This window comes from Anarhichas minor, unplaced genomic scaffold (genome assembly GCF_050575085.1).
Source record: "Anarhichas minor isolate MPS153535 unplaced genomic scaffold, ASM5057508v1 ptg000003l, whole genome shotgun sequence".
Taxonomy (NCBI): Eukaryota; Metazoa; Chordata; class Actinopteri; order Perciformes; family Anarhichadidae; genus Anarhichas; species Anarhichas minor.
Window position 1 is genome coordinate 2929330 of NW_027466449.1, and position 22669 is coordinate 2951998.

Below are 22669 nucleotides of genomic sequence, written 5' to 3' on the forward strand. Positions count from 1 at the left end.
CTCTCCACAGACACACCTGACATCTCTCTTGTCTCGTCCTCTATCTGTGCAGTAATAGACATTCAGGCCTTTGAGCGCCTCCTGGGTTCCTGTAAGGAGATCATGAAGAGGAACATCGCCCACTATGAGGAGCAGCTGGTGGCCCTGTTCGGCTCCAGCATGGACCTGAGAGACTGAGCCTCCCACACCACCCTCCGTGCCTTCTATTACACACACACACACACACACACACACACACACACACTGACATATGTCCTTTCTCATATCGTGCAGTGGCTATACAGACTCATAATAAGCTTTACATGGAGTGAACAAACAAATGAAGAATTGTTCTTGGCTCACCTGCAAGTACATAAAATCCCACACAGTATGAACACACACACACACGCACACACACATACATGTACATCGACACTTATGCAGGCACTGAGAGAGACGCCCACTTCACTCAATCTGCTCATCCTCCACATTTTAGTTCAACACGCTCATTAATAGGCACACACACAGACGGACAGACAGACAGACAGAGCAAGCTGAAGGCCATACACCTCATTGCTTGAGCCAGCTTCAACCTCTCAGTATGAATGTCTTCGCTGTGATGTCCATAATGCAGGTAGCGCAGTGTAAGGACATACAATACACACACATGTGTCATATGTGCAGGCTTTGTGTTAAGATGAGATTACACACAACTTAAACAAAGCCTTAGCAAAGGACACATCAACACACACTCACACACACACAGGTACACATACATATGCTCAAAAACATACAGGCAACCACACTTGCAAAAACGGACACATTGTGGTAAAATGGAGACAAAACTTTTAAAATCTCTGAAAAGGAAAATTAATCAAAATGCAAAAAAAGAGAGAAGTTTAAAGAGAACAGATAAGTTTTAGAAATGTTTTATGAAGATAAAAAAAAAAAACAGAAGCTTTGATAAAATATTATTTAAATTAAAAAAAAAGTGTTTCCTCTTTGGGAGGCCGGGGTGCAGAACTTTGTGAGCACGCTCCATTTCTTCCTCTACTGTTGTTGATTGAGTTGAGTTAGTGCTGGTGATTATTGCAGTACCACAGAAGAAGCAGTGAAAACAATAAAAACCCTATGTTTTCTGGGCCATTGTTATTCTATCATTGATGCCTCACTTCATTGTATTGAATTAATTATTAATGTATTGTTATTATATATTCATTTATTATTTTTTGTTTTACTTTGACCAGTTCTGTTCAAATTCACCATCCATCTCTGACAAAATGTAAAAACAGAAAAAAAAATTCTAATAAAAAAACATTAGTGCTTATTTCTCCTTGATTATCCTTGAATGAGTTGTCCTGGATAAAAGAACTGAAAAAAATAAAGCAAATTTTGTTAAGTCTTGCTTCTTTGTTGAATTTCTTCTGAAACTTGACCAACAACCTGAGAATGTGGTAACTGTTCGTATTTATTGCATGATTGTTGTCATTTATTATGATATAGTACGAGTAGTAGGTTTAGCTTTATCTGATGTAATATCACTCCCATCCGCAGGGTGGCGTACATGTCCCTTTAGACCAGTAACAGCACCTGCAACATCTCCTGTTACAGAAAAGGCAGCATTCACGTACCGTTTGAAACTGACCGTGGAGCAGACACTACTGACGGTTATCAGCTGTTGTCCGGCGTTGCAAAAAATTACAGCCGACCGCAGATCTGCTGTCTGTCAAACACGAGCAGTCTTGACGGGGACGAGCGCCGACGACGAGCCGCGAGACTAAAGATGTAGGTAACGTTACAGTGTGGTGAGAAACGAACCAGAATGAAGAGTTGTGTTCGCTGATGAACAAGTGAACGTGCGGTTCCTCCTAATATCTAACACAAGTCACTGCACTGCACGCAAAGCTAAAAGTAAGCTAACGAGCTAGCTAGCATGCAGCACTGACTTCCAACTGTCAGTTTGTAGTCTTACCTTACATGGAAGTGGATGAGGACTGAAGTGTGTCCAAAATAAAACGATAGTCGTTTTTTTCTGACCAACGTTAGTCCGCAGGCCAAGTCACTACATCTCAAATAATAGAAGTAGCCTGTTATTGTCCACAAACATGTTATAAGGCTTTGAGTTCGTTTTAACTTTCGGCAACGAAAACAGGTCTGTTTGAGGCTACCAGGTGTTATTACTTACCTTACGTTGGGTTTGTTACAGTTTACATAAATATGGGATTTGTGTGTTTTACACACTTTTGTGTAACGATATCACATCATTTTATTTTACTGCACACACGCCTACAGTGTGTTTTCTAAAAAATAATTTATTTGGAAAACAAAGATGCTGACGGAAGGCTACGAGGATCATCTGGATCAGAGCAACGCGGATACATTAAATCCCGTTTTTTAAGAAATCCCGACTACAAAACGTACTTTTTAACTGAGTAAAATGTGATGCATTCAGAATATGCGGTCACGCAATGTTTACGGCAAAGACATGGATTATGTTTGAAACATACAACTTTTAAATGTATTTTTGTTAAATCGGAACGGAAGGCGATTAGTCTCTTGATACATTTAATCTTTGGAGTGTTTAACCTCCCGGCGCACAGTTTTAGCGCAAATTGAGAAAAGTAGCGCTACTCTTAATGTGTAACTAAAAGCTTCACATCACAAATGAATTTAAACGTCCCCCAATTACAATTGTTTTCATGATAAATCTTTAATCTTAAACTAAAGAAAACATGTTCAAAAGATAGGGGCGTGACCGTGGCCGCCATGTTCCCATAATGCATTGCGTGCTCGTAGCAGTTACCGTATAATCTAAACTATTTACACTTATATTTCACTCACAACGTTGCGATGCAGTTGCCAGATAATACAAACACTTTTTGCTGCGGTCCTGTAGGCTTTTAATGGTAATTACAAATACACTTTTATGAATGAAACCTAACAGAGGAAGGTATGACGGGGATAGGCGTCCTGCACTCTGTCGTTCATTCTTCAGTACACTCTCGTTTCTCTTCAGATCGCATAAATCTTTCGCCTTTTACTAAAGATTTCCGTGGAGAGGAACATTAAGAGTATAAACTAATTTTTTGATGCCCTGCTTCAGTGCGGGGCTTCCTCTCTTGTAAAACAATAACATTACTTCTAAACATAGCATTGGATTGCATATCTAGTGACAGTTGAAAATCTAATGTCATGTAGTAATATGTATAACATACAGTTATATACAGTTATATGTACACACACACACGGTTATGTCTGTCTTTAACTTTCTTTAATCAGAAAAGCTTAAAATATTTTTAATTGGAATAAAACATTATCCTCTACGATCCTGCAGAAGGTGAGTGAGGAGCTTCATGTCGGCATAACAAGGCTACCTGGAGAGGACAGACAACAGAACATACGTTAAATTGGAAACACCACAAAATGAGAGCTACATTTGTCGTGCACTAAATGTTTTTAGTAATATTACTGTTTTATTGACATCTATCGGGAGTAAATGCCTTGCTCAAGAGTCCTTAAGTGGAGCGGAAGCTTAAAAAGGCCTTTAGCGCTGTAGACATGTAGTCATGTGTAACCAGTTTATCTGAAGTCTCATATTCATAGTGATGGTCATAATCTTAAAGGAAAATGAGAAGTTATTGAGGTCATCGTGTCATTTGTGTTTATCTGTCAACTGTCAGTTTCCTGTTGCATCTTTTCAACATCCTTTTTTTGGAGAATGTGCATTGACTTGCAGTAGTAGGCAGTACCAGGTTCATAGCTCACAGTCAGGCGTTTGGCTTCAGCTGTTCTCTCTGGGTGAGTTTTTTACTTTGTTTTTATTTCTGCAATACTAACATGAATCCCAGGCAACATTTTACATTTGTATTGTTTTTGTCTTTGAGGGTTCACACACTGAAAATAGAGAAACTCCTCCTTCAGTTCACTGATGAGCTCAACTCTGGGCTTCTGCCTCTTTACGTGTTTTTAAGGCTTAACACAGTTTCAGACTCGTGAAAAAGCACAAAGAACTGTACTAAACAGAGTTAATGGCGCCTTTGCGATGTGTGATAATATGATAGCGTTATCTGTCGCTGCCATCTCCTACCATGAGTTGGCTCACTCTGTGCTTCAAAAAGCCAACGTTTGACACCATGCTCTAATAACATGACATGATATTAGATTATGGGGGCATAGCGTGAGTCCATGAGTGCCTAAATAATTAGCAAAAAAAAAAAAAAAAAGCAACAGAAACCAGAACACTTTATGGATGTCGTCACTGCGCTCCAGATCAGCTTGCTCAAGAAACTGTGTGGTAAGATGTGTTACCATAAAATACTTCCCCATTCTCTACACAACCACCTCTGCACATCATACCTGTGATCATCAATGCGGTCAGTCATCAAGTAAGTTTGCTGAGGCTGAATTGTAACATAATAACATTGAAGTTGGTCCTTAAAACAGCTGTGGTCAACAGCAGAGGGAAGCTGTAGGTGGACATTAATGAATCAGCACACACACACACACACACACACACAGACGAAGGCATGCATGCTCCCTCACACATCTGCATGCAAGAGCCATGCTAGCGGCCCTGTCAGGCTGTAATTTTCATTACACACCAGAAAACCTTGTTGGGTGTTAAAAAAACAAAATGTAAGACTTCCTCCTCTATTTCAGGGCGGGACATCCTACACTCAACTTCCCTTTCTCAGTGTTAGCTGCACTCAGGCTCAGCTTCAGTGTTTGTTAGCTCAAAGGACACGTTCATGCTCACCGTGGATGATAAATGATGCCAAAATGTTTAATGGTCATGCACCCGGTGTGTTGTGAACGATTGAAAAGAAAATCACTCTGTCAGTCCTGACCTTTGGAGTAGAGCTGGAACGATTGGTCGATGGCAACAAAGTTGCTCAGAAATTTTTTACTTTATCTTTTAAGTGATTATAATGATCATTTAAGTCATTTTGTTTTAAAGAGGAAAGGCCAAGAATCTATTAGTTCCTAGTCTTAAACAATGTTAGACTGAATACCTTTTGGGGTTTTTAACTGTTGGTCGGACAAAAAAAATGTGAATTTGTAAATGAATCGTCAGATTATTCTGTAATGAAGTGAATAGCTGCAGCTCTACTTCAGAGCTCAATTGCATGGTGACTGAAGGTCCCTCTGTTCTCTAACCAGACCTGCATGGAAATTAATGAATGAGTCACTCCTGAACACTGACCCCTTCATCCGTATCCACCGGTGTCTATGAGCAAGGCACACAACTCCCAACACCCGAGCAGTCTTTTACAGAAACAAGAGGACAGTAAAGGTTGCGGTGGAAACGGGGAGTATAGACGGAGAGTAGAGAGAGATCAACTCTCTAGTTTTATCCTCATGCATGCGTCTCTTCTTACAGCAGAACTGAGCTAAAGATGTCAGGCTGAGTGTCCATGTAGCACCAGACCTCTTCCTGGCTCAGACTGTGATCAGACTAACCACAGATTTGAGGAACCGCACGTTCAAAACCAATTCTAATGTCTATATTTTACACTGAGCCGCAGGAGTTGAATGAAGACTGACTTTAGTTACACCCTGATCGCCACAGGTCACTAACATCGACGATTTCCAAACCGGAGACCGATGGCGAGCTGGGCGTCGACCTGCACCCCGTCTCAACGTCACGCCGTCCGACACAACATGTTGAGAAAGTCCGTGAGATCCCAGCAGTGGACGGAGAAGCTAAAGAGAAGCTGCACACCGACTCTGAACGACCAGAGAGGATCTGTGCGGTTCCGATCCACCGGCGTCCGGACCTGCTGGCCTCCTGCGCCGACCTGGTCAACTCCGAGTGGCGGAGGAGCCAGGCCGCCCGGGTCCACTCCCTCCAGAAGTCCTGCCCAGAGTTCCCCGTCTGCCTGGTCCTCCTGCGCGGCCGCGGAGAGACGGAGCGGCTGCTCGGCCACGCCCGGCTGTCCCGGGTCGTGGGTCGCAGCAGCAGCCTGTTCGTGGAGTCGGTGGTGGTGTCCGACGCCGAGCGGGGGAAGGGCTACGGCCGGACTGTGATGGAGGAGGCCGAGCGCTACGCCGAAAGCCGAGGGTTCAAGCGCCTGTGCCTGACGACCCACGACAAGCAGCACTTCTACTCCCACCTCGGCTACGTGCTGTCGATGCCGGTGCAGAACGCAGGCGCCATGGCGGCGTTTGTTCCCATGGAGATGCTTTTGAGGTTCTCCAGAATGCAGAGTGAAGAAGAAGAAGAAGAAGAGGCGAACACACAGACAATAACACGGACAAAGATGAATGCTCAGGTACCACAAGGAGGTGCTTGTGTTGTGGGGTCTCCTCGACCTTCTAGTTTACATCCTCCACCCCCACCACCTCCTTCCATCCCACCTCCTCCTCCTCCACCACCTCCTTCCATCCCACCTCCTCCTCCTCCACCACCTCCTTCCATCCCACCTCCTCCTCCTCCACCACCTCCTTCCGTCCTTCCTCCTTCCATCCCTCCTCCTCCTCCTCCTCCTCCTCCTCCTCAGTCTGCGGTGCAGCTTGTAGTTCAGACTCTGACTGAGACTCCCTACAGAGACGCCAAAGGAGTTCCCATCTATTGGATGCACAAAGACATTTGACAAAGACACACTTGGGAAGTCATTCCCTCGCATTACATGTGTGCGCACATCAAAACACAGAAACACACGTACAAGGACAGTAAGCACATGTACCATCAATGGTCTCTGACACACGGAAAACGAGTAATGGAGGAAAGACACGGTGTGAAAGACAGAAATGTTTTAAAAAAAACAAAGAAATGCAAAATAAACCTGAATCTTGGTTGAAGTCTGGGTACACTCAACTCTTGTTTTTCCAAATAACTAGTTTACATACAGAATGTTGGCCAGCACTAAGACACTAAGACCCAGGTTGTAAAACAGGTGGATAATTGCTTACTTCAGCAAATTGCCAATGGTTCAAGTCCCCCACCATTTAATATCTACTGTACTTGGATGTTTTGTCTTCACTGTGCAGAGCGATGTAGAGCTCCGTTTGACACTAGAAGGCTGCTTTCATATCCATCTGCTGCGCTCACCTTTACATCTTAGTTTGAGATGTTCAAGAGGATTTCGTGACATCACAACTAGGTAGGAAACCAATTCTGGTCCAAAAGGCAACTTATAGAAGAAGTGAGTTAAGATGTGTAAACACAAAGCCTCCAGGTCTCATGCACTGAGAATTGACTTTTCGGGGAAGAAGGAAACATCCTCTGTCCAGCAGTAAGACCTTTGAGATGAACAATATTTTCATATCGGTAGATAATGGATTTTTCTAATAAGAGGAGGAGAAGATGTAGATTAAAGAATTCATAACTACTCAATTTAACTGTTTTGTCTGGAGGGAATATTTTGAAAGCGAGGGGATTAGGACAAGGACTGTGTTTGGATGTACAGGTTAACTGTGAAAGCTCATAAAGGTAATTTGGAAAAAAACAACATATTTTGGCTCATCCAACCATCCCAACCAAACGTTACTTTTACCCTTTGAGCAGCTCTGCTATTGGGAAATATTCCCCAAATCCAGTCTATACCTGCTGCTATTAAGTTATGACTCTGTAATGTCTGTTGTGAATGTTCCTTATTTAAGTGCCAGAGAACTGACGTCTTATTAAAGTTCTAAAGAACTGTTTTACATTGAAAAAACTGATTTCATAAAGCTTTTCAATGATGAAACATTCTGTGAATAAAGAGCTTTTCTTAACATATTCATTTGTCTTCATGTTATTGCCTGTCGGGATTGTAATATTCAAATAAACGCTTTACATGATGTTAGAATGAACTCAGAGCACAAAGAAGCTGTTGTGTGTTGTGTCTGTGTTAGATTTTCAGTCTATTTCCAACGGCAAGATGTTCCTCATCCGTAAATCTCACGGCCCATTTCTCTCCTGTCAGGAAGGACGGCACACGTCAGTGGGTGAGCAGCCATGGTTCTGTCTCACCTCCCTCTCCCCTTCCTCCTCCTCTTCCTCTCTCCCCTCTCCTGCGTGGGAGTTGTCCTCCCCCACGCCCCCCTGCCGGCCGTGGCCGCAGCAGGCCCCGTCCTGCAGGGCCGGCCATTCGTTGTGGTGTGGAACATGCCCACGGCTCGCTGTCATAAGCGCTACAACGTCCGTCTGGACCTGGACCACTTTGACATCATGGAGAACAGACAGCAGCGCTTCCAGGGACAGGTGATGACCTGAGTGGGTGGAGTCACCAACGGGATGTGATACTTTACTGATCCCAGTAAAAAAAAAAAAAAAAGTGCCATATATTTATAGTATATTTTGGGACACATACACAGCCAAATAAGTTATCGCCCTTCTTTATTTATGGCTTACGTGTTAACATATAGTATTGCCTTTTATACACAGGTGTCCCGGTCCACCAGTATTTCATTATTCACTCTACTTTTATCTTTGGTTTGGTTTCAACTAACTCCTTAGAAAAATGATCAGACTTTTTAGCTGCTAGATGTGTTGCTAAATTCAGTAACTAGTCTCTAATGTTTGATGCTTGACAGGAAGTGTAAAGTGGCTTTATCAGATCTTTGGGGAGGGTGCTGAAACCAAAACAACAAGCTAAAAGAGGCTAAAAGCATTGTAGTGCTGCAGAGTTTTGTAATAATTTTCAAAAATGATTAAAGGGGACATATAAAAACACGTTATCAGTGCTTGTGTACCTACATTTGGGTACCTGGAGTGTATACTGATGTATTCCATCAGAAACCATGTGATTCAACAAGACATTCAGATTTGGCTCCCCTTCCTCCGTCACACAGACTCATTAGTAATAACACCGGCTCCATCTGAGTACCTCCACCCAAGGTTTGAGAACTACCTTTGCAAAGCTGTGCCATATTTTTTTTTTTTTTCGGGAGGGAGCCTTAAAGAGACAGGCGCTAAAATGGAGCGTTTCAGACAGAGGGTGATATTAGGTATATTCAGACAGACAGTTTGACGAAAAAAGTGTTTTTTGAACATTAAAGCATATAAACATGTTCTAGTAGAACTATAGGTATAAACTTGAAAATGAGCATGTGTCTCCTTTAAATTTTCCAGAAAATGACCATCTTCTACCGGGACCGTCTGGGGAAATATCCGTACCTCTCACGAGACGGCGCGAAGGTAAACGGAGGGATACCGCAGCTCAGCGACCTCTCAGCCCACCTTTCTCTTGCGATGACGCAGATGTCCGGGTTGCTGCGGCCAAACTTCACCGGGATAGCCGTCATCGACTGGGAAGAGTGGCGGCCATTGTGGGAGAGAAACTTTGGAACCAAGATGGAGTACCGGAGGCAGTCCAAGCTGCTGGTGAGACAGGAGAGACCGGAGTTGTCAGAGAGGGCAACGACTACGTTGGCAAGGCAAAGGTTTGAGGAGAGCGCCCGAAGGTTCATGGGGGAGACGCTGCAGTCGGCGGTCAGAGTTCATCCCAAGGGATTCTGGGGGTTTTATGGTTTTCCTGCCTGCTTTAATAAGCAGAAGAGAAAGACAGGTAGGACAAACACTGACGGGTCCTGACCTCCATTGTATCTACATATCTCTTTTAAGTTTTGACCAAAAGGTATTCCATATTATACCATTTTTTATAACATTTATACAAATCCAGAACATAAAGTTTAAGTCTTTTATAACTGATGATAAAAACTGAACTTGTGTCTTGTCTTGTTTCACATGTGTGCTCAGATAAAAGCTACACCGGACGCTGCCAGCGGGAGAACAAGGACCAAAATGACCGTCTGTCCTGGCTCTGGCGTCGGTCCACTGCTCTCTATCCCAGCGTCTACCTGCCGCAAAGGCTGGCAGGATCCCCGGATGCAGCTCTGATGGTCAGGTACAGAAGACTGAAACGCATGAGGAAATGTTCACCCGCATCAAACCCGCTTCGGCCACAGAAACAGCCTAAACCTCTATGAAAATCACTGTCAACTAAATGCTCTGCACACAGGAGTTAAAGGAGTTACTGATGGACGTTCTTCATTCATTCGTCACTCAGACACAGACTGCTGGAGGCTTTGAGGGTGGCGTCGGTTTGGCGCCATGGCAATGATACCAGACGGGCCACACCAGTCCTTCCCTATGCCAGGCTAGCGTTCACGCACTCTCTCACTTTTCTTAATAAGGTAGGATTTGTTGCAACTCATAGAATCATGCACACTCACGCACGCACATATACCAATTACAAGTGTGTGTGTGTGTGTGTGTGTGTGTGTGCAGACAGACCTGGTGCACACATTGGGGGAGAGTGCGGCGCTTGGAGCTGCCGGCGTGGTGCTGTGGGGAGAGCTGAAATTTGCCAAATCCAAGGTCAGCATTGTTAGAAGAATGTTATTGATGTGTGTGTGTGTGTGTGTGTGTGTGTGTGTGTGTGTGTGTGTGTGTGTGTGTGTGTGTGTGTGTGTGTGTGTGTGTGACTCTGTTTGTGTGTAACCCTCTGAACTTCTCCCACCGGCCAGCATCAGTGCAGCCTTCTCAGGGACTACATACACACGGTCCTGGGTCCCTTCGTCCAATCACTGAGGTCCGACATGAAGCGCTGCAGCCTCCAACTTTGCCGCGACAATGGCCGCTGCGCCAGGCGACGCCCCGGCTCTAGTCACATGGTCGGCTCCAGTCCGGCCATGACCTCTGACTCTGATGAGATCAACGTCCTCACTGGCTCCTTCAACGGCAAACACTTTCACAACCACTTCATGTGTCAGTGCTACCCGGGCCGGACCGGGCAGGAATGTCAAGAGGAAGAGGAGGACGAAGACAGACAGTAGAGCACATAACCCAAACTTTACTGTCAAGGTGCGGTCGCTAATGTAAAGTCGTAATGTAAAAAATCAATTAAAACAAATAGATTCGTGAATTGTGTTTAATTTGCATGATTTAAAAAAGGGTGAATTTCACAAAAAAAATTTGTAATATGAAATATGCATGAAAATTGGATTTTAATAATTGTTACTGTGTGTTGTTACACATGTTACGTTCTCAGTGGTGTACAATGACTGACAGCACAAACTAGATTCAGCTTTGTGTGACACAATGGCAACACTTGACTCATGATTATGAGCAATAATGCTGAATCATCATTTGCTAAATATTAAAATGTGTATAATTGAATGTAATGTCATGAGACATGCTCCTTTACACAGTTACCAGGGCCGGAGAGAGTGGGAATGTTTTCAGAAACCTTAAATGGTTTCATCAGTTACCAGTTTGAAACACAGAAAACATTTAGGACAAATCAATTGAAAGTCAAAGTCTTCTTATGTCCCTCCTCTCATGGCTGTCAGGTTGTGTCTCAGTGCCTGCAGTTCCTGGATCAGCAGTGACAGCTGTGTAGCTGAGGCCGCTTTCTCCTTCACTGCCTCAGTCAGCGTCCGGACTGCGCCGCCCTGCTGGACTGGAGGCAAAAAGCCAAACTGTCAGCTTGTCTATCGAGGGTTAGATACAAAATATCCAGGAGATATCAGGGGAAACGAATGAATATGGTATCTCACCCAAAAAGTAGAAGATGAGTAACACTGTCAGCAGAAGCAGAGTGATGATAGCACAGCCCATAGCGTAGGCATGCGATGAACTGGGCGTTAACATATCCTGTAGACAACTCTGCCATTTGCTGCTGATCGGACGGCCTCTTTGATTGACAGTTGTCGTGTCGCTTGTGTAGAGATTCCCATTCGAGGAGGGCGAGTAAGCAGGACGAGGAGGCCTCATCCCTGAAATCATAGACAGCGGATCAATGTCAGTGTGTTTGTACTTTTGTAGCTGGTTCGAAGTGTGCGTTGACCTTCTTGGCGGTCTTTTTGGGGGGCTGGTGTGGCTGTGTTTGATGCGTTTGTGTGCGTGTGTGTGTGTACCTTTGTGCCTGCGTTTGGGGTGTGTGCGTGTACCTTTGTGGCTGTCTTCAGTTTGTGAGTGTACCTTTGCGGCTGCATTCAGGGCGCTACGTTCGGGGTGTGTGTGCATACCTTTGTGGCTGCTTCAGGTGTGTGTGTACCTTTGTGGCTGTGTTCATAGTTTGCGTATACCTTTGTGGTTGAGTTTGGGGTGTGTGTGTATCTTTGTGGCTGCATTCTGTGTTCAGATTTTGTGTGTATCTTTGTGGCTGAGTTCGGGGTGTGTTTGTACCTTTGAGTTCGGGGTGTGTTTGTACCTTTGAGTTCGGGGTGTGTTCGGTGGAGATCGTTGATAGAATCCACAGAATGTAGCTCGATCTCGGTGAGATCTCTGTCGCTGACCCTGTGGAACTGAGGGGTAGTCTGGGAGGACGGAGGCCTCGACATCTCGCCTCCTCTTGAGGGATGGACAGATGGCTCGACTGCCAGAAGGTTCAAGATGGCACTCCACTGGTCAACGCCTTCTTTCCAGGGAATATATCTGGAGGCTATTTGATCTTCCTAAAGTGTGCCATGCAGCTTTCCACAGTATTAGCTTCCGAAGGCCATGAGAGGCAACACCTTTAAAAAAAGAAATTAAAACATCCACTAAGATGGTGTGTGAGGGAATTGGGCTCTGAATAACTTAACTGGCTTTTGACTTTGTTAGGATATACAGTAGTTAGTAATTGGAATGTCAGCTACACAAAATAACATTATTTTGATGTTGGTACTATTTTTAATTTGTAGCCATTGTGTCTAAATACTTCTTGCTTACTTCATAGGAGACACAGCAGCAGCTACTGCAGATGCTTTTTGTCTGCATTTACTTGCCCTACATTAGAAAATGGAATTGTTTGTACTAAATCTCAAATACCATGTTGGCAATTACTAGAGGTGAGAATATGATGGGTTGGTTCTGAAAGTGGAAGAGAAAAGAGGGAAAGAATTCAAGGATATTCAGTTATTAAAATAACAACGGAGCAGTGGGTCGGCATGTAAGGACGTATCATGTGAGAGGGCAACAAAACAGAACCACTTGGTTTCTATTTGAAGACAAAGCAAACGGTTCATGTGAATAGCTGATTTATCAGACCTATTAATAGCTGCTGATCAAACCCATAAAGGCACAATGTTGCTGGAATTTGAATCAAGGACCAAAGGACAGCACCTATCTAACGACTAACTGAATAAATGAGTGGATGATTAACTGCCTGACTACCTGACTTACCTTACTGCGCTCAAGACACTGTGTAGCCAAACCAGATCAGTTTGTTTGGGATAAGATAGGTCTAGAGAATACTGTTCTTCTCTTCCTACTTACCGTCTGTCTCCACGAAATGAGAGCTGCGTTGGGTTTTATGTCTGCTTTTTTATTCTTGTCAGTCTGTCGTTCTTCTTGTTCACCCAGTCCCCTCACACTCAGACACCCGATTACAAAAACATGTGTGCGCACCCACAGGAGCAGCACTGAGATACATTGAATATCCACACAGGGAGCCACACAGTGACTAAAGTAATCCAAATGAACTCAAATTAAGAGTTTCCAGTAAAGTCCTTGATGTATGAAAGCAAAAGGGAACCTCCAGGTTTTGCCTCAGGGTCTTGCTCCTCATGAATGTGTGTGTGTGTGTGTGTGTGTGTGTGTGTGTGTCACTGAGCAACTGTAGGACGCCACCCCCTCCGACTGAGTATGTTTGGTTGTGTCCATGTTCTGATTTAGCTGCCCTGCTAAATAGGTAGAGAGAGAGAGAGAGAGAGAGAGAGAGAGAGAGAGAGAGAGAGAGAGAGAGAGAGAGAGAGAGAGAGAGAGAGAGAGAGAGAGAGAGAGAGAGAGAGAGAGTGTGAGTCTTCTCAGCCATATTACCCCCCCCTCAAACATGCTCACACACACGCCCAACACTGCTGGCCCTCCAGGCCTAAAATAGCAGCAGGCATGGGGGTATTATTAGTCTCTCAGGCCAAAGGATGACTCAATGATCTGGATGGAGGGCATGATGGGGTACAAAAGGATAAACACACACACGCACACACACACACACACACACACACACACGCACACACACGCACACAAACTCATAAAAACTCACATGGACAAATACCATTGGGTGCACAGGTAGGAGAGGTAGGCAACTTTATCTGGGCAAAAACAACTCTTATGTTTTCGGGACCTTAAAATAACGACAGATGAGATTAAATGTCTTGATTTCCATGTAAATAAGAAAATAGCAATTGGCAAAATCCAACTCGTGGATGTATGATTTCCACTTTATTAAGATAAAATTAGTAAATGAAATATGTAGAATGAGCATAATGGAGACTTATGATCTGATACTACTTGCAAAAAAACCAATACAATAAAAAGCTAACAGCTATGTGTGAGGATCCTGTTGGCTCTGTGATCTAAGGCACAAGCCATTTAAAACCCTCCATGATTTGGAATTTGTTAGTTTGCAGTTTGCCCTGTTTTCCACCCCTGAACACTGCCCTCAAAGGGAGAAAATCAGTGGAATAATGGTGTGTAACTGAGGTGGTCTTCTAACTCTTCACATCTTAAATTGATATCACATCCTTTAAGAACAATTGCATTTCAATAAAAATATACATGACACATAAATTACAGCAGTAACTAAATGTCCTATCAAAGACACTATGGCGATCAAACGGCCTACTGGTCGTATAAATCCTTTCTGTCTCCTGTGGGACATGTGGACCAATGAACTCCCTACATTGGATTTGTGCAAAGTCCTTTGAGCTCACAGATGTTTTGTCTTATTCTTGTGCCATTTTTTTGGTTCTGAATCTGCACATGTGGTCCAGACTATATTTGGACCACATATGTACACCTGGTCAGTTTTTGGCTGAAGTTGACCAGGTTTGTCCCTCACAAGCCACATGAATAACTGTCTAATACTAGCTTTAACAAACTAACACACAAAGCAACACGTTTAAAAACAGTACTCTCAATTAACAAGCCATAAACAGTGTCACGTTTATGGTATCCACTTTAAAAGAATCAAGCTTTCTGAAAAAACACAATACTATACTACTCTAGCCTATTAATAAGGCTCTTATAGATAATCCATATAATCTTATCCGTGGTCAAAAAGCAAAAGGGGAATTATGCCTAAAACCAAAGCATTATTTCTGTATCATCTTAGTTGCTCGATAAGATGAGGCAAGAGCCATCAAACTTTGAACTCCTGCAGGTCAGACTCATCAACTACACATCCCACAAGTCTTTGCTCGTTCCTCCAATCGCTACCGCTTCGTGTGTTTTTGCCAGAAGGCGAGCAGGAATCCCAAAGTGTGAAGTCCAAAGAGTTTAGTGGAACAGCGGAAGTGTTGCCAGTCAGACGGGCGCGCGCGTGAGACCTCAGCGGGGGAAACAGGAGGCATGATGTGGGCTCGGTTGCTGGTCGGCGTCGGGGGTTCGGGGCTCGGGCTGCGGGCTTCCAGGGACGGTTTGCTGCGGGCGGCTGCTGCTGGACATGCGGGGAAGAGGCAAGCTTCCAGCGGAGACGTAAGTGCACCGCGAAGTATGCGCCGCACGGCAAAACAAGCTACAACTTATCCAAAGTGCTCGTGCGTCTCTTTGGATAAAGCAGCGTTGGGACAGTGGTGCAAGGTGTTACTTGTCTTATCATAAGATATAAAGGTTGTAGACATATGCTGTGTTAATTGTTCTCAGTAGTAGGTTTAATATTAATTACCAGAATGCTTTATGCCATATTTTTCATTTCCTGGATGATATCTAAAATGTAGTTTATGGAGACGATGTTAGAGCGGTTACATTTGACCGTCACTGCAGGAATCCTCCTTTTAGTGTTGCTACATTACAATAATGACATCAGTGTGTCACCGCAGCAGTGATTTCATGCAGACATAATGCGCATCTGTCCCAGCAGACTGCCATCCTCCCTCCCTCTGTCTGCTTCACTTCACTGTGCTGCACGACAGGATTTTTTTTAAAATTAAAACCACGAGTGACTGACTCCACAGTGCTGTGAGCGCTGTCTCTGCTTACTAAATGTGGGGCTTTGAAGTGTGAACTTACCCACAACCATTCATTCAGCAGTGCACTCATTACATCACTGAGGAGGCAATGAATGAAATGATCAGTAAAATGACGCAAAATATAAGTTCTTAATTGTATATCCTTTTTTTTATAAATCCTCAGTCAGCATATCTTTGAGTGTTGCACAAAGCAAAAAGGGGTAAAAAGACTAAAGTCCCTCTCCTAACCATGTGGCCATCCGTTATCTATAGTTCATTAATTGTAGGTGTGTGTGTGTGTGTGTGTGTTCATGTGTGTGCGCGCATTACAACCAGAACAACCACCTCTCCTTTGTTCATTCAAATTAACAGCTGACTTTGGACTTGAACAGTTTCGTGAAAAAACAATTGAGTGTTATGTAAAGTGCCGACACACTCTTGCCCATAATGCACTTCTGCTGCTGCGCTGATAAGCCCCCCTCACCGGCGGGTTCGTAGGTCAGACGTCGGTGCACAAAAGAACAGAACACGGGTGTGTAGAAACAACTGACCTGTCACGCTACCATTTGACAAGTGTATGCTTCCTCTTGGGATTGTGATACAATATGTTACAGTGGTTGGATTGTCATTGCATTGAAAAATACCATACAACAATTAAGTACGAATACAATGTCATTTTTGGAAACACTAAAATACCCTGATTATAGCACCCTTAAGATGCATATTTTATTCCATTTAGTATTATAATTAATACATCAAAACTTGCGTACTGCATTCCATATGTTTCTATTCTCCGGTTCACTCAGCATAGCGTTTCATTTCCCCACCAGGCTGCCTTGAAGAAGACTCCGCTGTTTGACTTCCACAGGGAGCAGGGGGGGAAGATGGTGGAGTTTGCGGGCTGGAGTATGCCTGTCCAATACAAAGACAGTCACATCGCCTCACACATGCACACCAGAGAGCACTGCTCCATCTTTGATGTCAGCCACATGCTGCAGGTGAGATCAGCGTAAACAAATACATACAGTACACTCCTGAACCCAGGTACACAGATATATACATGTATAAAAACTCATATATCATCGAGTACACATCATCATAGTAAAATACAGCACTTTGTCAATTAGACTTGTTTTGATCCACGAAGCAACCAACCAGAAAAAGAAAAGATCTCATTGCTGTGTTTGAAAATATCCTTTTTCTTTTGTTTCTCTCAGACCAAAGTCCACGGCAAAGACAGGGTGAAGTTCATGGAGTCTCTCGTAGTTGCAGATATCGCAGAACTCAAGGACAACCAAGTGAGATGAAGGATTGTTTCATGTTGAACCTACAAAAACACACTTTTTAGACACATTATCACCTTTTTAAGTTGGTATGTGGGGAACTTGTTTGTTAACAGTTGGATATTTATACATTCAGCGGAACATTAGCATTTACTTGGAGTGTTTCTGGGCGCCTGATGAATATAAGTCTCGTGTTACTCTCCTTGTGGCTCTACTTTGGGTTGCAAAAGAGAGTACATGTGATAAGAAATAATTCTATAACATTCACTTCAACTGGTTGTGGATGAAATCCAGGGGAAAATGCATTTTTATCTGAATTATCACACAGTGTTGTATCATTTTCCACATTTTGGTTATTTTGAATAGCTAGTGCCAACTTCTGGGAAATAATCAGCTTTATGATTGGATCATCTAAGACACATCTATTGTGAACAGGGCCTTGCATAGGTCACACATTCACCCGCTCATCGTTTTCCTCTCACCCCTCAGGGTACGTTGTCCCTCTTCACCACTGAGAAAGGAGGGATTATTGACGACCTCATTGTGACAAGGACGGACCAGGGCTACCTCTACGTCGTCTCCAACGCTGGCTGCTCCGACAAGGACTCGGCTCATATGAAGGTAAGAGCAGACAGAGAGTGTGTGTAGTAGACAGACGGGTCTGGAGTGTGGGTAGACTGATAGAAGGTGTGTGTGTGTGTGTTTTGCCTATAGGCCAGACTGGCAGAGTTCAAAGCTGAAGGTTTAGATGTGGATCTGGAGTTCCTCGATGAGGCGCTGATTGCTCTGCAAGGTAAACTATTCTTCCTTACTCCTTTCCTTTCCTACACCCCCTATTTTGTTGTTTGTTTCTGTCCTTCCTCTCTTTCTGTCTTTTTCCTCCCGCATGTCAGCCCATCATTCCTCATTTCTGCCCTGTTTCTCGTTTTTATTCAAGGAAGCTATAAAAGAAGGAAGGGTCATTACGTCCCTGAACTCACAGTAGTGCCAAGCCGGTAGTATTCTTCGTCTTTGTTATCAATAACTAACCAACCATCAAACTGTTAGTGTTATTTTATATTATTCAGAGAAATTAGAATAGTTTCACGATAACTCAATGACCCTTCTTTCTTTTAGATATCCCTTGCCTCTATCTGGATTTTACCACTATTTAATTCCTCTCCTCCCAGTTATAGTAATATTATCTCACTTTCTTTCTTTGCCCCACACTGAATCTTTTGTTAATTGCTATTTTATTTTTCTGGCTATTTGACCTCCTCTGTGTCGGACTCTCCATGCCGTGGTATATGTAGATAGTTCATCAGTTGTGTTGGGTGTCGTCAGGTCCATCCATGGCTCAGGTGCTCCAGGAGGGGCTAAAGGAGGACCTCTCTAAGCTGACCTTCATGAACTCCACCTTGGCCACTGTGTTTGGTATTCCTGGCTGCAGGGTCACTCGCTGCGGATATACCGGAGAAGACGGGGTGGAGGTCAGCGTCTCTTTCTCTTTGCTTCCTTCCTACACTTAACAAATATATAAATATCTATAAAAGTGCACTCAGTGATTGCAGGTCTCCAGAAAGATATGCACACCTGTCCGAACGCATGATCTCCCTCCAGACTAACGCCTGGTGGAGATAATGAAGCCGCTACTTTCACGTATATTTCAGTCTGAACCAAACTGATGGAGCAGCAGACACACTGATGTACCAATAGAAAGACATTGCTATCCACAAAGCCCAGTCACAGGATAATACACAATAATACATGTGTTGTGTACGTACACTTTTTCCTCTTTCTGTGTGTAATTGTTCTCGTAAGAGGAATCACTTTATTCCTAAGAAAACACAAGATGAAACTGTTCAGAAGAAGTGTTTCTGTGAATCTGATAGTTGACTCACGATTAACATGCCCGAGCACATGATGCGTAACGTCTGTGAAAAACACAGACCTCAAGTCTCAGTAGTGTGTTCAGTTTTGTTTCAATTCCAATTTGTTGTCACTCAATTATCATCTTGATATTTAATTTGTTAACACTCTTTAAATATTCTGTTTGGAAGAACCTGCAGCCTGGTTCCAGATGAATGGTTCACTACGTGGATTTATCTTTTTTCACCCTCTCTGCTGGACCTCTGTAGATCTCAGGATGGATGTGGGCGGGTCTCTCTATGGCTAACAGAGGGAATGTGGGAGTTTGTTTCTCTTTGTCTCATTTTTTCCTTTCACACAACTCATCTTTCACTCTGTGTTTTTACTCCATGAACATTCTGAGGTCTGTAAAAATAAGATACTAATTAATTCCTCAGCATAGTAAAACAACTATGCACTATGTCATTACTTGTACCCATCATCTGTTTTATATATTTATATATATATTTAATGAAAAAAATACTGTTTTTATTCAAATATTGATGCGTTTCCAGTTAAAACTCCTTGGATGGAGACCCATCTCTACAATCTGTCTGTGTCTCTGTGTTCCAGATCTCCGTCCCTCAGTCCAGAGTGGTGGAGCTGACGGAGAAGCTGCTGGCTAACGGTGAGGTGAAGCTGTGTGGTTTGGGCGCCAGGGACAGTCTACGGCTGGAGGCGGGGCTTTGTCTCTATGGGAATGACATAGATGAGACCACCACACCTGTGGAGGGCAGCCTAGTGTGGACCATAGGTAAGATTTCTGTTTTCGTTACAAAATATTTGCATTAAGATTTAACGTTCACCTTCAGTGAAGAGGCCCTAAAAACACACCGTACACTACCTGCTCAACACAAAACGGCAGAGAGACACAGTTAGCGACTACATTTGGCACTTTACTTGAGCTTTGAATGTACAGTGCAGTCTGGTCTGTGTGTTCACTCTGTTGCTTTGTCTTCTTACGCGCAGGAAAGCGTCGGCGTCAGACCAAGGATTTCCCCGGCGCTGACATCATTGTGCCCCAGATCAAAGCCAAGACGGCCAGGAAGAGAGTCGGCCTGGTGTCCACCGGCCCCCCCGTCAGGCAACACACACCCATACTCAGCCCTGATGGAAAGGTCATAGGTCAGAAAGCAAACACGGCGGAAGTGGTTTACATGAGGGAGCTTGGGTACCCCCTGAATTTCAATTAAAGAGTGGCCCAACACCGGTGGAAGGAAATCATTGCTGGAGTAGACGTGAAATAAAATGAACAGAATTTAAGCTAAGAATTGTTTTAAAATAACACGCAGCACCATCACTGACACAAAATAGAGTCTATATTAAAGCCACATTGTGTAGAATTTATACAGGCATTGTTGTATCTTTCATGGTACTGCCACTGGGGGTCGCAATTTCAAATTTCACACATTGTCTCTTTAATATTTCTAATTTAATTTGAAATATTCCGTTTAGTTTGACATCATACAAAACGAACCATATCAATGTAATGAATATCAATTCTAGTAATCAGTTTTTGTAACAAATTTTCACATGAAAAAAAAATAGTGGTGGAATGAATGAAGGAGTGAAATAATGTAATGTGTGAGCAGCCAAAGATCGAGTAGATAAACACGTCAGTGTGCTGCTCAGGAAGTAAATCTGAACCAGAGAGGACGACCAACGATGTGGCCAGAAAGGGATTCAACGGAAATTTCCAAAGTGTGACCTCTTCTCTGCTCTTTTATTTAGGTGAAGTGACCAGCGGCTGCCCGTCTCCCTGCCTAAAAAAGAACGTTGCCATGGGTTACGTGGATGCGGCATTCGCTAAAAACGGAACAGCCATCCAGGTCGAGGTCAGGAAAAAAGCAGTGCCCGCCTCCGTCAGCAAGATGCCCTTCGTCCCCACCAACTACTATTCTGGATAGGAGGGACACGCACACAGTACACACACAGTACACACACAGTAGACACACATACACACACTGGACCATTCCTGCACTCTGTCCATATGTACCAATGCTGTCCCCTTCTGTTTACCTCCAGCAATGCAACACCAGTGTAAGACTGAACGTCTTCATTGATGAGTCCTCTGAGAGGAGATAATCCCAAAAAATGCTAAACTATTATACGATTCAGTATGTGTGCTGCTCTGATGTGATCAGACACTTTCATTGTGTGGCACATTAAATGCATTATAGTTTGTCTTTGAGACGCTAAAGCAGAGATGCAATGTTCAGCTCCACAGTGTAAACATTTCAAACAGCAGGCTGTCACTACACACAGCTAGTATGCTGCCTGCTCCTCTTTCTAAAAAAAAAAAAAAGAAGAAAAATACATCATCCGGTAACACGGTTTCACATATGGATGAGTGTGCATGAAATCAATTACAAACAGTATTGTTGAGTCAGAGAATGTATGTATGATGTCATGGGCTTAGATGCTCTGTTAATATTAGTCGTAGACCAATTTCTGCTTTTTCTTTTAATGCTTTCTAAGCGGACAGCAGGTTAAACTGATTCAAGTAAGAACAGAACCATTGAGACTGGATCCATTAAACACAATGATTTAATTCACTTTTTTGTTGTAGTATATAGATTTAGCTAATGAAACAGGACATCATTTACTTTGTTTCCGCTGAACCAAAACTAAGAGATTCCAAATGGTTCTTCTGATGTTAAATCACTGCATGTCTGCATTTTGTCAAGGCCTTCCGAATCCCACAGAGTCAACTTTCTGTTCATGTTTGTTGTTGGTCGTAAACAGCTTGATCAACAGAGGTCAAACAGGGTCAGCTACAAATCCTTCCAACACAAAACACCTTTCTGAAATATACCAATTAACACAAACATGTCAGTTCTAGTTTGTGAAATTGGCATTTTTGTTTTAATCAGGAGCTTTTCTCACGGAGTTCTTGTTTGGAGGGAAATTGAGGGAGTTGTAGTTTGCTCTGTTGATTTGGTCATAAACCTCCACATCAAATAAAACCTTTTTTATTTTATCATAATGTGATGAACCTGACAGAGAAGTTTACGCTACATGTGGCACAATGACAACTTGAAATAATTGGAAAATATGTTAATTGTGATTATGTGTGTTCTAATGAAATGTAATTTCATTGTCTTTGGACTTTCTGTTGAGCTCTGAATGTATTATTTTGTGAAAAATTATAACATACTTAATATAAAAATAATACTACTGATTTATACGTTTGTTTTTTGTCATCTCTGTCTTTAAGACGCACCTTTCGTGTCACTGTTGATTTGAATGTTTAATTGAATTTTCATGTAAACATTTTGCAGAGCTGTTTATTTGAATAAAAAATATCTTTTGTCTATTAAACACAATTTTATTTAACATTTCTTGTGACCCACTCTCAAATTTTACTGAATGGACTGATTTAAAAATACGATAGCATTTTTTTAAATACAAGACACTTCTTCACATTACTGTGGTCAGTCAGTCTGGCAAAAAAACTTGGCCCAGGGATATGGAACAGGATTAGGGCCCTGAGTGTCTCATCATTTGTCTCACAATTTTTACTTTCCCAAAGATCAAATTGTGGCATATATGGGTTTGGGTAGAGCAATGAATGACCAAAAACGCTCAAAATTCAGACTTAATGCATGTCAGTGTTGTGATTTATACAGATTTTTTATATTTTCTACTTTATTTTTTATCAT

The 22669-nt window shown here is 43.0% G+C and overlaps 4 protein-coding genes and 1 non-coding gene across 8 annotated transcripts in view; all 5 read left to right on the forward strand.

Moving 5' to 3' along the window:
- The window catches only part of prkar2aa (protein kinase, cAMP-dependent, regulatory, type II, alpha A), a 36323-nt gene extending 34945 nt beyond the window's left edge, over positions 1-1378 (forward strand). For all 3 annotated transcript variants that reach the window (XM_076093553.1, XM_076093562.1, XM_076093571.1), the window contains exon 11: positions 53-1378. In XM_076093553.1, coding sequence (XP_075949668.1) covers positions 53-177 — 125 coding nt within the window. In that variant the 3' untranslated portion in view covers positions 178-1378. The remainder of the gene's footprint in view (positions 1-52) is intronic.
- A 136-nt stretch (positions 1379-1514) lies between these two features.
- hyal3 (hyaluronidase 3) lies at positions 1515-10829 on the forward strand. Of its 2 annotated transcripts, none has more exons than XM_076093540.1 (7): positions 1515-1764; positions 7887-8164; positions 9035-9470; positions 9662-9809; positions 9972-10098; positions 10193-10282; positions 10432-10829. In XM_076093540.1, exons 2-7 carry the CDS (start codon positions 7919-7921, stop codon positions 10738-10740), a joined length of 1356 nt encoding a protein of 451 aa, XP_075949655.1. In that variant the 5' UTR covers positions 1515-1764; positions 7887-7918; the 3' UTR covers positions 10741-10829. The 2 variants fall into 2 exon arrangements, with proteins under 2 accessions (XP_075949655.1, XP_075949646.1); XM_076093531.1 differs by lacking the exon at positions 1515-1764 and adding an exon at positions 1791-3777.
- Positions 2976-3091, forward strand: LOC142960813 (U5 spliceosomal RNA). The gene has a single exon (XR_012956407.1). It is a non-coding gene; the product is annotated as a U5 spliceosomal RNA (small nuclear RNA).
- Positions 3784-7699, forward strand: naa80 (N-alpha-acetyltransferase 80, NatH catalytic subunit). The gene is made up of 2 exons (XM_076093585.1): positions 3784-4364; positions 5549-7699. Exons 1-2 carry the CDS (start codon positions 4348-4350, stop codon positions 6570-6572), a joined length of 1041 nt encoding a protein of 346 aa, XP_075949700.1. The 5' UTR covers positions 3784-4347; the 3' UTR covers positions 6573-7699.
- A 4307-nt stretch (positions 10830-15136) lies between the features above and the next one.
- On the forward strand, positions 15137-22315 carry amt (aminomethyltransferase). Its single transcript, XM_076090699.1, has 9 exons — positions 15137-15364; positions 16668-16835; positions 17055-17135; positions 17610-17741; positions 17835-17913; positions 18444-18589; positions 19581-19761; positions 19977-20132; positions 20739-22315. The coding sequence occupies exons 1-9, from the start codon at positions 15239-15241 to the stop codon at positions 20912-20914; spliced, it is 1245 nt and encodes a 414-aa protein (XP_075946814.1). The 5' UTR covers positions 15137-15238; the 3' UTR covers positions 20915-22315.
- The last annotated feature ends 354 nt before the right edge of the window (positions 22316-22669 follow it).